The sequence below is a fragment of the Mustelus asterias genome, chromosome 4, assembly GCF_964213995.1.
Source record: "Mustelus asterias chromosome 4, sMusAst1.hap1.1, whole genome shotgun sequence".
NCBI lineage: Eukaryota > Metazoa > Chordata > Chondrichthyes > Carcharhiniformes > Triakidae > Mustelus > Mustelus asterias.
In genome coordinates this window covers 54,953,761-54,967,531 of record NC_135804.1, presented here as the reverse complement: position 1 = coordinate 54,967,531, position 13,771 = coordinate 54,953,761, and the positions used below count along the sequence as shown (strand labels likewise).

The window sequence follows — 13,771 nt, the reverse complement described above, 5'->3', positions numbered from 1 at the left end:
CAAAGGCAAATGTTTCTGTTCATGCCTACACCATGCACCAACTGTAGATATAGCACCATTGAAGGATCATTTCACAAACATACCTGCTGATACTCTGATCAATTAAGCAAATCCCCAAAGGCTATTCTGGCTGGCCAGGAAGTAGCTAACATTTTGATATGAAAAGGCAAAGAACGGGGCATAACGTTGCACTATAATGTTACATTATATTGAAAAATATGTAGGACGCCAAACAGAAATGGTTTTCAGTTTTTTATCAGGATATTTACAAGATGACAGACAATGCCTCCTCTCAAAATGAATTCACTTCTTCAGAGGGAGAAAGATTACATTACCGATTACATATAAAAGCATTCTTCACATTTAATAGAATCTTGGAATAATAAGACACAGAGGGAAGCCTGTACTGGCTCTTTGAAAGAGCAATTTAATTAGTCTTGCTTCACTACTCTTTTCCCATTACCCTGCAAATCTTTCATTACTGGTGAAATCCTGAAAAGGAATAAAATGCATTTGCCCTGTTAAAACTATACAGAGTATTCGCTGGAGATAAGGAAATATAGAAATTAGTCCGCTTGGTGAGCTTTTCATGAAACATGCATTTTTCAGGGAGTTTTCTATTTTTTATATGTTCACAAATATGAATAAGACCTTCTCTGTCATGTTCAGTCCTAAAATAGCCAGGAGTGGGAGTGTATTGACAGGGTCGATTGTGTCCAATGTGGGAAAATGTTTCTGCATCCCTTAACATTACTCTCATGTTATGATGAGCAGTAGTGGCAATTGTCAGGAAAACCCAAGAAATTGTAACATTTTCTGTTGGTTATATTCTTGTCATATTTTTTCAACTGCTGGTGTATGTGAGTGGTATTCGAAGCAGAGATGGTGTGACTGAGAATCTAAGTTGTGGGTTTGATATGGTACTGAGCCTAGAAATACTTCAAACAGATGTTTATCAAGGTAATTTAGCCAGCATGCTTATGGAACAGGAGTAGATTTGAATAGGTTGTTGTGATTCAAAGGAGAATATATGCAGATGTAAAAGTAAGGTATCATGTGTAAAGCATGGATAGAGTGAGTTTACTTTTCTTTAGATTCTAAACGCTGAAGTAAAGAAATAGAGTCAATCAATTCTGAGAGACAGCAATTCTAAAGAAAACTGGGTGAGATAATGGAGAGATCAAAGGGAAAGAAGGTGTTTAAGGAGAAACCTATGGAGATAGCAGTTTTAGATCTCAGCAGACAACTGGAATCACTGGTCAACTCCCAGCAAGCAGTGTGAACAAAGCTAGGTCTGAAAATTAACTTCAGAGGGCATGTCAAGAGAAATTATAGGCAGTGTGTGATAAACATTACTGGCCTTTTGTAAATTTTAAAATCTATAAGGAGTTGTTGAGCAGATACAGGAAATAGTTAGCTTTGGAGGTAGTTAAATTAAGACTGTTTGGAACTGTTTTAAAGTATTGGTACTGTGTGAAGCCATTGTTGTGTTTAAGCATATTTCTATTTCTATTTTTAATTTCTATTTCTATTTCCCCATTCTAATCCCACCTTGCAGCACGCAGTCTGTAGCCCTACAAGTTCCAGCACTTCTTGTGTACATCCTCAATTGTCCTGTGGTATAATAAATGGTTAATTAGTTGTAAAGCATTGCCCCTCTCCGCTGGAGGGATCAGTGACCAAACATCATGGTTGTGTGACAGGGTGTGTGATAGGGACTGTGCTTCCTTTCCAGTGGTAAACCAGCTCTGATTCTAATCTGTGACTTGCGCTTTCCTAGATTCAGAAACTTATTGTGGATCCGGAGCTGAGGCAGATTGAACCGTCCAACAAAGCCCTGAAAACTGGAGCAAGCTCAGGTAAATCAGTGACCAGTGATTTCTGCAAACAGTGTACACAGCCTCTTAAAGCAATAAATGGGTCGAAGTCCAGAATGCTCTTTCTATTGCCACTAATTGATCCCAGATCTAACACATGGGAATACCTTCAAAACCACAAGATTGAAAAGTTCAAAATTCAATTCAGGCCAGGGCAAGAACTCTTTAGAAATGACAGTCCATGCAACTTGTCCTATTGAAGATAAAGCACTTAAATATTTAACAACAGGCTCTTATCAGGAATTTTGTCCATATTCTCATGAACAGGGAGAATGCTCAGGAAAAGCAATAGCCTGATGAACCATAGAATCCCTACAGTGCAGAAAGAGGTCACTCGGCCCATCATGTCTGCATCAACCCTCCGAAAGAGCATCGCACCCAGATCTTTCCCTCTGCCCTATCCCTGTAACCCTCCCCGCATTTACCAAGACTAATCCACCTAATGTACCTATCTTTTGACATTAAAGGGCAATTTAGCATGGCCAATCCTCCATAACTTAAATATCTTTGGAGTGTGGGAGGAAACTGGAGCACTCGAAGGAAGCCCATGCAGACATGGGGAGAACTCCACACAGACAGTCACCCAAGGCCAGAATTGAACCTGGGTCTCCGGTGCTGTGAGGCTAACCAATGTGCCACCATGCCACCCTTAAAGGTTTGGCTCAAGGGATGACTTTCATTAGATTGCGACGAGATAGCTGCTCTGCTCCGTATGAAACCCTGAAATACAAAATCCTTTATTTTTTTCAATCTACTGTCAGAGCAGGTTCACCCCCAGTACGGCTGCTGCACTCAGACCCTTCAAATTCATATTGTTGGACAAAGAATATTCGGGCCTTGCGATCACAAAAAAACATGTTTGAAATGGGGAATTGAGTAATTATCTTACTATAATTTGGGATATCATTCAGTACGTTCAACAAGTCAGAGATTCGCAGATTAGGAAATCGACTGGCGGTGGGAGGAATACTAACAGAAGTGAGACCATACTTATGTGAATAAGAGAAAGAGATGGAAGACTGAATGAGAGTAATAGTTAAATATTGCTGTTGGTTCTAAATTCCATGAGAGCTAAATGGGTGGAATGCGAAGGTTGAAAGCTGAATGGTTTGATCTCCTCAACCACCGGTCTCACCAAGTCTGCATTATTGCAACCCAGCTGCAAGCCAAGTGGACAAATAAAACTGTGGGAAACCGATGACACTGTCGCATCCCTGTGCAATGCAAAACCTTTGAAAAGTAGTGAGTGGAAGCAAACAGACAGCCCAGGTCTTCTTTGGCTGGCAAACAAATTAAGGTAATTCTGCCAGAATCAAGGATTTTTCGCTGCCTCTGCCTGGTTACCATCGCCGTGTCTTAATAGGACCAATAAGCAAACTGTGACAGCACCACAGCATTTCAGTGCTGACAGCATCACCCATAAATTAATTTATTACTTTTGTATTGACATCATGACACATGCTCAAGATATCAATTCTTCGACATGCAATCTGCCCAAAATGTCACAGCCAGCCTTGTGTGTCTGCCACTCATTTACTGTCAATTAAAGAGACTGGCAACTCTACTTAAAAGATACACTTTGGAATGCTGCTCTTGTACAGGATTACATTGGATACTCACCACAGAATCAGGCCATTCAGTGCAGCCAGTCGAGACTAGCATTTATGTTCCACTCGAGCCTCCTCCCATTTTTCTTCATCTAAGTCTATCAGCATAGCTCTCTATTCCCTTTTCTCTTAAATGTTTGTCTAGCTTTCCTTTAAATACATCTGTACTATTCATTTCAACCATTCCCGGGGTGGTAGCAAGTTCCACATTTTCACCCCTCAGAGCGAAGAAATTAGTTCTGAATTCCTAATTGGATGTCTTGGTGACTCTTATTTTGATGGCCTCTAGCTATGCTGTTCCTCGTACAAGGAAACATTCTCTCTTTATCCACTAACAAAACCTTTCTTAATTTTAAAGATCTCTATTAGGTCACCCCTCAGTTAACCGAGAGGAGACCCAGCCTGTCTGTTCTTTCCAGATGTGTATACTCACTAATTTCTGGTATCACCCTTGTAAATCTTCTCTGCACCCTCTCCAGTACTTCTACATCCTGTTTATAATATTGCAAGCAGAAATGCGTGCAGCGGTCTAAAGATGGCTTAATCAAGGTTCATTGCAGTTTGAGCATAATATCCCTACTTTTTCCTTCTAGAAACAAAACCTATTGCTCAAACCTATTTTCCAGCATTTTCTTTTTTGGTTTCAGATTTGAGCATCTGCAGTAAATTGCTTTTATCTATTGCTGGGTTAACCCAACTTTGTTTGTCTGCGGGATACACAACCACATTTTACAGAGGCAAGGCAAATGATTGGTTGTTCTCGCGGGTTGAAGTCCCTTTAAAGGATGGCCACTCTTGCCCCAACCCTCCCCACCCCCGCAAGGGCTGCTGGCCAATCAGAGGAGCAGCAGCTACACCAGGTGAGATGGCCACTGCTGTGATTACACTTGGAAGAGGAGGATGTCATGAAAGCACACTGCCTTCTCAACAGGGAAGAGGGATCCGGGTGCCAGGAATCAATCAGGCAGACAGTGAAGGGTGGGGTGGGGTGAGGATTTGCAGAGACAGATGGTACTTTCACAGTGTGGAGCTGCCACTGCCATTCTGGGGCACTTCCCTGAGTCAAAGAATTCTCGGATAGTGGACCCTCCCACAAACTCGGAGAGAAACCGGCAGGATTCACCTTGCAGTCTCCAAACGCAGTGGAGGTCCACCCATTACTGTAAAATGACAGCAGCAGTGGGAAGAGGACTCTAACTGGTCATCTAAGTGGTGCAATTGGCCTATGGGTCAGTGTGAAGGCCTCCACTTCCACTGACAAAATGGCATAGCAGCAAGATGTTCATGTCACATGTCTCCCACCTCTCCACATTGCCTTTGACAAGGGATAGGGGTGCAACGACCTTTGTATAGAGCTCTTTGAATTTGATCTTTGCATATAAAAGCACTCTTTAATTAGTGTCTCTTCAGAGGTAATGAGGTGCCAGTTTCTTTGATACTGCCATGTTAGCTCCATTTGTTTGAGGGTCACAGACTAACAACTTCAGCCATTTTAAAAGATCTTTGTGCAGTCTTTGTCCCCTCACAGTCCTTGTGACCTTGGAGAAAAAAATGACTTCTACTTTTTTATATATATATAGTCCCGTGAAGGAAAAATAGGAAAAGAAGGGTGGATTAATTTCTCATTCACACTGGTATGTCAGACACATAGCTAGTGGGGGCAATGCTTGCTCTCTGTTGTGTCTTTTTGAGGTCTAAATCCAGATGAGGCATTGTCCTTGCCTGCGGAATGGGTAAACTGACTTGAGAAGGTTCACAATTTGTCTTTTGGGGATGTCTATTTGGTGGGCGGTGCGGTGGCACAGTTAGCACTGCTGCCTCACAATGTCAGGGACCCGGGTTCGATTCCGGCCTTGTGTAACTGTGTGGAGTTTTCATGTTCTCCCCATGTCTGCATGGGCTTCTTCAGGGTGCTCCGGTTTCCCCCCCACAGTCCACAGATGTGCAGATTAAGAGATTAGCCATGGTAAATGCATGGGGTTATGGGATAGAGCGGGGCTAGGTGGATGGTGGGCCTGGTTAAGATACTCTGCCGGAGAGTCGGTGCAGACTCGATGGGCCAAATGGTCTCCTTCTGCACTGTAGGGATTCTATGATTCTGGAGTTCTTAATTTCCACTGTTAGGGATCAGGCATAAGCAAAGCCATTGGTATCAGAATTCTGCCTGTCCGACTCCTGATTAAGTATCCCCCGAAGTATCTGGGGGGTTTTACAGGGCGGTTAGCACTCGGAGGGTGAGTGATGGTCAAGCTGCCCTGGGCAATCCGCCAAAAAATTGCTCAGTATCTCACTCTGGGAGTACCAGGTCTTTTGATCATGGTGCTGACCAGCTCTTGTTCAGCTTAACTCCTCCCTGTCCACTTTGGTAACCTGTGGGTTCTGCTGTTCAAACCCAGGAGCTGTGTTTAAACTGATGGGATTGGCTTCAGTGTCTGGCTTGGGCAATAGCACAATTGGAGTGTTGCAGCTTCTGTTGCTAGGTGTTTTAGGTTGGCACGGCAACAGATAGCCTGCTCCTGAACTCGGGCCAGCCTTTCTGAACCTAGATAGGATGATGGCCTTCTGGAAGGGGTTTCCCCATAAAATTCCTACCGTGCAGAATGAGGCCATTTGGCCCATCAGGTTTGCACCGACTCTCCGACAGAGTCTCTTATCTAGGCCCTCTCCCCTGCCCTATCCCCATAACCCTGCGCATTTACCATAGCTAATCCACCTAACCTGCATATCCAGAGGGATCCGGAGCACCCGGAGGAAACTCACGCTGACACGGGGAGAATATCCAAACTCCACAGTCACCCAAGGCCAGAATTGAACCTAGAGCCCTGGCGCTGTGAGGCAGCAGTGCTCACCACTGTGCCACGTGCCGCATCCATACCAGGTAGGGATACAGTGCTGTATCCTGCAGGGGTTGTTACGGATCATTTTAATCGTGCTGGGAACTCTGTCAGGTTGCCTCGGGATTTTGCACTACAGTGGGTGGATATGGGACCCTGTCTGGTTGGGTCCCTCTGCTGGTCAATTGGGTCATCAGCTCCAAGTCTTTTGGAACACAAACCTTCTGGTGAATGGTCAGCTCTCGCTGTCCCTCACTGTCTCACTGTGGTTTTTCAACTAACTAACCTTCAGTTTCTGGGCCAATTTGGGAACCTTCCTGGTCTCCGTTCAAATTCTCCATAAAGCTGCCAGCTAAACCAATCATTAGCTTCCTAGCTGGGGCCTTAGTCTTTGGAAAAGGCACTCTCCTAACTTGTCCCATGTTCTCTGGAAAATGGAGGTGTGGGTCCACTTACACTCCTTTGTGGCTTTTCAACTGGGTGAGGTATCTCACTCCCTATCCGCTCGTCTGTTTGGGGACTCCCTATGCCTCTTTAAGTTTGGAACAAAGGCTTCTGCCAGCCATTTTGCAGGCATTTCCTTAACCTTTCCTTTTCCTGGTTAGTAACTTGCCTTCCTCCAGGCTCTTTGACTTCCTGGGGCATTTTCCTCACTATCTCTTTCCCGGCTCTGGAACTTCTCCAATCCCTGTTAAAATCCAGGATATCCTGTGAGTGTATTATAAATTCTATTCGTCTTCCTGGACCTGTTTGCCTTTACTCACCTGGCTTTGACCTCACTACTTTCAATCAGCTCTTACTTAATGTTTGTGTCTGCTATTCCACTATTATGGGTCTCTGAGCCTTCTTCAGCTTTCTGCTCTCCTGCAGATTTCTGCTGGCTGATATGGGCCTTTTCCTTTGCTGCCTAACACTTTACTGCCAGCCAAATAGTTTCCAAGGAGAAAATCAATTCCTGCTCCTGATAATTCAGGGGCAGTTTCTACCAAAACAAGGCCGTAAACAAGGTCACAGTCCAGGTGGATTCTATGATGGGTTGCAAACACAGATCCTTCTCCCACTCCACTGATTAGGGCTTTGGCCTTCAGGGAGGGCTCAGGGGTGTGTTTACGTTCGCCTCTAACATGAATGGCTGAGTGGTCCCAATGTCCTGGAGCAGTATAATAGACGTGCTCACATTTTGGGTAGGGGCAACACTATTCCTGAAAGGTCAAAAGTCCGGTAGTTCTAGGGGAGTTTGTTTGGCTCAGAAAAACACGGTGCCATGCCCTCCAGGGGGTAGGTTTCTGTAGTGAGAGTCTCTGCCTCACTATCCATTGGGACATCCTTCAAGGGGCTGCTCATATGGAGCCTCATTAGACTAACAGATTCCCCAGCAATCTACAGTTCTGACCTGGAATGGCCTGTTTTATTGTCTTGAGATCACGCCAGTCGCTGAGAGTTCTCACACCTCCTTTCATGCTTCCTTTTGTGGCTGGGGGACCTTTTCTCTCTAGATCATCCTGCCAATCTCTCTGATGCTCATGGGAATAGTTTGGAAAGGGTCTGCCTAGTTCTCCAGGCCTTTGGATGAGATCGTAGCTATCTGCTGTGACCGCTGTATCCCTGGCTGTGAGGATCCTTCTCTAAGTGCATCCTCAGGCTGGAGGGGAGGCAATTTTTAAATTCCTCTGAAAGTACAAACTCGCACATTTGCTGCGTGGGATTCTTAGGATTCTCACCCATCAGTCAAACGCAATTTGCTCCAACCGTTCAAACTCTATGTCAGTTTGTTTTGGTTTCTTACAAATGTTCCGGAATTGCTGGCGATATACCTCCAGGTCTAACTCGTGGGCACTGAGGAAGGCAGCCTTGGTCTTCTCATAATTCAGGGTCACATCAGTAGCCAGCATGGAGTAGACCTCTTGGTCTCTCCCTTACAGCTGACCTACAGCTATCTAAAAGATGTGCAAGTTAGGTGGAATGGCCATGGCAAATTGTCCCTTAGGTTGACAAGATGTGTGGCTAGCTGGATTAACCATGGTAAATGTTGCAACTGTACAGGAACTTGGTGAGACCACATTTGGAATATTGTGTGCAGTTCTGGTCACCTCACTATGAGAAGGATGTGGAAGCGTTGGAAAGAGTGCAAAGGAGATTTACCAGGATGCTGCCTGGTTTGGAGGGTAGATCTTATGAGGAAAGGTTGAGGGAGCTAGGGCTGTTCTCTCTGGAGCGGAGAAGGTTGAGGGGAGACTTAATAGAGGTTTATAAAATGATGAAAGGAATAGCGTGAACGTTCAAAGACTATTTCCTCGGGTGGATGGAGCTATTACAAGGGCGCATAACTATAGGGTTCATGGTGGGAGATATAGGAAGGATATCAGAGGTAGGTTCTTTACGCAGAGAGTGGTTGGGGTGTGGAATGGACTGCCTGCAGTGATAGTGGAGTCAGACACTTTAGGAACATTTAAGCGGTTATTGGATAGGCACATGGAGCACACCAGGATGATAGGGAGTGGGATAGCTTGATCTTGGTTTCAGATAAATCTCGGCACAACATCATGGACCGAAGGGCCTGTTCTGTGCTGTACTGTTCTATGTTCTATAAATGTCTGGGGTTACAGGGATAGGCAGGGGATACTGCCTGGGTAAGATACTCTGTCAGAGAGTCAGTGCAGACTCGATGGGCCGAATGGCCTCCTTCTGCACTGTAGTGATTCAATTAATTAGAAAGAATAAGATCGATGGCCATTTTAACTGTCCTCAAAAGTGGCAAAATATGACTCCACATCACTTTCTCTGGATTTGGGAATGAATCTAGTGGACTTGAGGGCCTCAGAGAGTGGTTCCAAGTCAGAGAAATAGAGTGTGCTACCCTCTCTAGAGAGAGATTTTCCCTCTCTGGCCTCTCTCCCTTTGAGCTGCTCACTCCATTCCCAGTTTTTGCTGCTGGAATTCTCTCTCCCATTGTCTCTTTTTCCCTCTCATGAATTCCAGCCGTATGCTGAATTTTTCCAGCTCAAATCTGGCCTGGGGAGTTTGAGCTCTGCGTCTAACTGCTCAATCAGTAATTTGAGATCCAAATGTTCAACCAACAATTGGATCAGTTCATCTTTCTTCACTTTACTGGGCAATCTGTACCTCTCGAGTTATAGCTCTCAGTTGCTCTATGCTCAGGGTAGCTAAAGTTTCACTGTTCAGATTTCCTTGCTGGGTCCGCATCTGGGTGTCAAAGGTTACCATTTTCTTAGTGTTAGGGAAAAGGAATTTGCTGTGGTAAGTTACTTGTGTTTTACAATGTGTTCCAGCCATCAAGTTGTCCCCTTTTGGTTTCCGATTGGCCCTTTGACCTCAGATTTGGCTCACGTCTTAATTTGGACTCTGGTCAAATTCAAATAGTGATCCCGGATTTGAGCTGCCTATTTCTGTTATGGACTGTGGGGGGGTGGGAGGGAGGTTCAATTCAAACAGCACTAATTTCTCCTCTCATCACGGGCGGAATTTTACCACCACGGGGCAGACGGAATTCTCCATTGGCCTCGGGCAGGATTTTACGAGCCTCACCCAAGTGAGGTCATAAAATACCAGCACACCTGTCCATAAACAGAAGGCTGCTTTTGATTAGCTTCCTCCTTTTTAAGTGGCGGCGTATTTCCCAATCATTTGGTATTAATGTGATCCGATATTTCTATGAATAACACCTCAGCAAACTCGAGATAAAGTGAACTCAAAGGGTTAGTTTATTTGCACACATGGGAGGAGGGTAGCAACATTGCCTCTGATGCGTTTACACAATAAAAGAGATAGAGATAAGGATTTACAGTACAGAGACCACAGAGAAAAGAAATATTGTTTCACATGGATTTGGAGTCGAGAAATAAAGCCCAATGAGGTATTTCTTCATGGAGGTCAGCGGGCTGAAAACTGAAACTGTATAATGTACTTTTCTGGTGAAGTTGACTTCACACAATGAGATAGGCATGTAGAGAGGAATCAATCTTGTGGACGAGGGTACAGAGGTTCCAGAGGAAGAGGTATAGATGGGACCTGATAATCAGCCTGGGAAGAGTCCCTTTTCTGTGAGGCTGCTTGTAGGATGGTAAAATGGCAGACTGAGCTTGCAGTCCCACATGGCAATATTATTGATTTCCCAAACTAGAGGTCCATGTCACATGACTCCCACCTCTCCACATTGTCTTTGATAAGGGATGTGTATTCCTCATCTGGGTCCCAACCATTAAGAATTGAAAGGAAGGCTCTGCACCCATTATCCTAGCAGACAAATAGATTCCAGTTGGCTAGCCTGGATTATGAAATGCAGATTGCCTTTGTGTACCTCTCTTTGATTTTGGACTTTGCAGCCAAAAGGGGGGTCATTAGTGTCTCTTCGGTGATAACGAGGTGCAAATTTCTTCAATACTGCTATCGTAGCTCATTTTGTTTGAGGCTCAGACCAACATAGCTTCAACCATTTTAAAAGGTATTTTCTAAAATTTTAAAGACTGGACAATAGCCACAAGGTAATCTATACATACCTTATAAAAGATAAACGGCATGAGGTTTTAGTTCTCTCGCAGCTGGATTAGAGAACAAAAAATATATACACTTATTACAAAAGCAAAGATAAATTGGTGTCCCTTGTCAAGCATAGACCATTTCATAGGAACAATGAGTGTGCTGTTCTCTGGTGCCAAACAAGCCTTTCAAGATATCTTTGGCAAGAACCCAGAAAGTAGCCCAACTGGCCGCAGATTAATGTGTTGGTCCTCTCCGTTATTTTCAAAACTCTAAGAAAAAGGAAAAAAATATTGTGCTAAGAGATGCTCTACTATTTGGATGTGAAGGAAGATAATTTCCACAGAATTATTTATTCTATAGCCTATCCAGCCCTTCCAACTCTCTTTCAGTTAGTGGATTTCAATTGTACGGGTGCACTTCAGGGTCTTGTTGAGATGACTGGTGATCCTCTGATCTCTTTCCAATTACTTCTAGGAAAGCCACACCTTCAGCAAACTACACCACATTTTCTTCAAGAGCCACATCTTCCAATAAATCATGAACTCTCCAATCTGGACCACGACACAGCTCTGTACGAGCTCACGGAGGATACAGGTACATATTTCCCAGATACCGAAGTGGGGCAGGAGGAATTCTAAGCAAACCTGGACTCAAAACAACAAGACCTGACAAGGCAGAGACACATGCCTCGACCCCTGCTGTGGTGTTCACACTAAGCAGATGTTCTTCAAGATTAAAAAAAAGAACCTGTTAGAGAATCCTGACAATGGTGGAGTCCTGCCCACCTACTGATTCCACAGGCACTGCCTGAAGGAAACGACTTCTCTGTTTGTCTCTTCCCCACCCCCTCCATTCTCCTCCCCCATGACTTTCCTCTTTACTGCACATTTCAGAAGGCTGGAGATGATGAATTCTGGCATTTCTACAGGCTGGGAAATGTAGGTACTGCCAGGAGGTAGATTCTACCCACAGTGTACCATGAGTTCTGTGGAGTCCTGCATATAGGAAATGAACCTGCAATGGTTCTTTGCAACAGCACAGAGATCTCGTCCACAACTATTTTTTTGCCTTGTGTGTAATTTGATCTTTGAAGGTTCTGTTTCAGAATTTTTGTTTTTGTGTTCTACATCTATGGTCAAAGACAGTAATAATTTTTTTATGTGTATATTACAGCACACTACTCAGCAGTTTTCTTTTTCCATTCTATATACCTTGCATTGGTTAAAAGTGCTGGACTTGACAGGGTTGGTTTTGATGTATTGATACTGCACTTGGATTATTTTTGATCAAGCTATTGTGATAAATCTTTACACATTCAATAAAAAAGTTGAACCGCTTTTTTTTGGCATGAGCCCCATGTTTCAGGGAACCTCTGCACGAGAATGGCTTTGCACCCCTTCTACAAAGGCTCATTATACCTTGCTTTAAGCCAGGCTCTCCGTACTCCTTCCATTCTCATTATAAAAGTTTGTTTCCAAAGGTGAGCCCGCATTCTCGAAAATCTGAATCTTATATGTTTCGTACACAGATTGCAATGGAGTAAACACTCCGTCCCATCTTGTAAACTTGCTGCTGAACAATGCAAAGGATTACCCTAATGTCTCACAAGGCACCGACTGAAAAGTAATACTAGACACTCTCTCTAACACTCTAAACTATTCGACTGATTTATTGACAAACAGAATTATTTCCATAAACATAATGAATGGGAAAGACCTATTTCCATTTGCAGAGAGGTCAATACCAGGAGGACATAGAACTGATTAGCAGAAGGATTTAAGTTTTAAAGTTTATTTATTAGTGTCACACGTAGGCTTACATTAACACTGCAATGAAGTTACTGTGAAAAATCCCCTAGTCGCCACACTCCAGCGCCTGTTCGGGTACACTGAGGGAGAATTTAGCATAGCCAATGCACCTAACCAGCACATCTTTCGAACTGTGGGAGGAAACCAGAGCACCCAGAGAAAACCCACGCAGACAACGTGCAAACTCCAAACAGACAGTAACCTGAGCCGGGAATCGAACCGGGTCCCTGATGCTGTGCCGTGAGTAGTGTTGAGGAGAAATCATTTCACCCAGAGGGTAGTGAGGATTTGAATCCCACTGATTCAAATGGTGATAGGAGTTAGAAGCTCTCATTGTATTTTAAAAATACTTAGATATGGACTTGAAAACAAAAGGGCTATGGATCAAGAACTGGAAATTGGGATTAGGCTGGTTAGTTCTTAGACACAGACACAAGTGGCCTCCTTTTGTGACTCTGACTTGTGGGTGTTTTTCAGCAAAAAGAGATTATGGTCTCTGTAAGAAATACGTTAATATAAACATATGGTGCATTCACACTAACTGTAGCAATACTGCAAAGACGTACTTATACCATAAACACAACTAGAATCCTAGCACAAAATCAACACCAAAGCAAAGTGGAAGAAGTAATCTCACTCTGTTTCACTTCAGATGCTTTTCAATCTTGACACCCTATTTACAGTAGAAAAATCCAACATCAAAGTCTATCCAAAATTGCCTTGGACCACTGTTGAACACCATAACATACCTCCACACACCACTGCATAACAGGCTGAATTGACAGTGGGTTGGCAGTCCAGGAAGCCAATTTGAACTGAAAATAAACTACTCTTCAAAACATCCTCAGGAGAAAAAGGAATCCCAGCCACCTGGAGTCCAAGGGGTGAACCCACCTCCCAGAAATACCTACCAAGTGTGCTCATCAGCCACACAAGGACCCACATAACCCATGACCAGTAACATGGAGTTTCTTAAGTGGATAATCATACTCATTAGCGAGTGATCGCTGAAGAAGATTTGCAAAACTGAGACCAGTCAGAAAGCAGCCTTGGGAGAGCTAACATGCTGGATAGCAGAAGGGTTAAAACAAACAATAATAATGAGCCTTTGAATCAGAGCAATACCATGGCAAGGTTTGAAAATT

The 13,771-nt window shown here is 43.8% G+C and overlaps 1 protein-coding gene across 1 annotated transcript in view; it reads left to right on the top strand.

Moving 5' to 3' along the window:
• Positions 1-12,153, top strand: part of hsf4 (heat shock transcription factor 4) — a 152,269-nt gene extending 140,116 nt beyond the window's left edge. The window contains exons 11-12 of the mRNA XM_078211052.1: positions 1,781-1,859; positions 11,293-12,153. Coding sequence (XP_078067178.1) covers positions 1,781-1,859; positions 11,293-11,456 — 243 coding nt within the window. The 3' untranslated portion in view covers positions 11,457-12,153. The remainder of the gene's footprint in view (positions 1-1,780; positions 1,860-11,292) is intronic.
• The last annotated feature ends 1,618 nt before the right edge of the window (positions 12,154-13,771 follow it).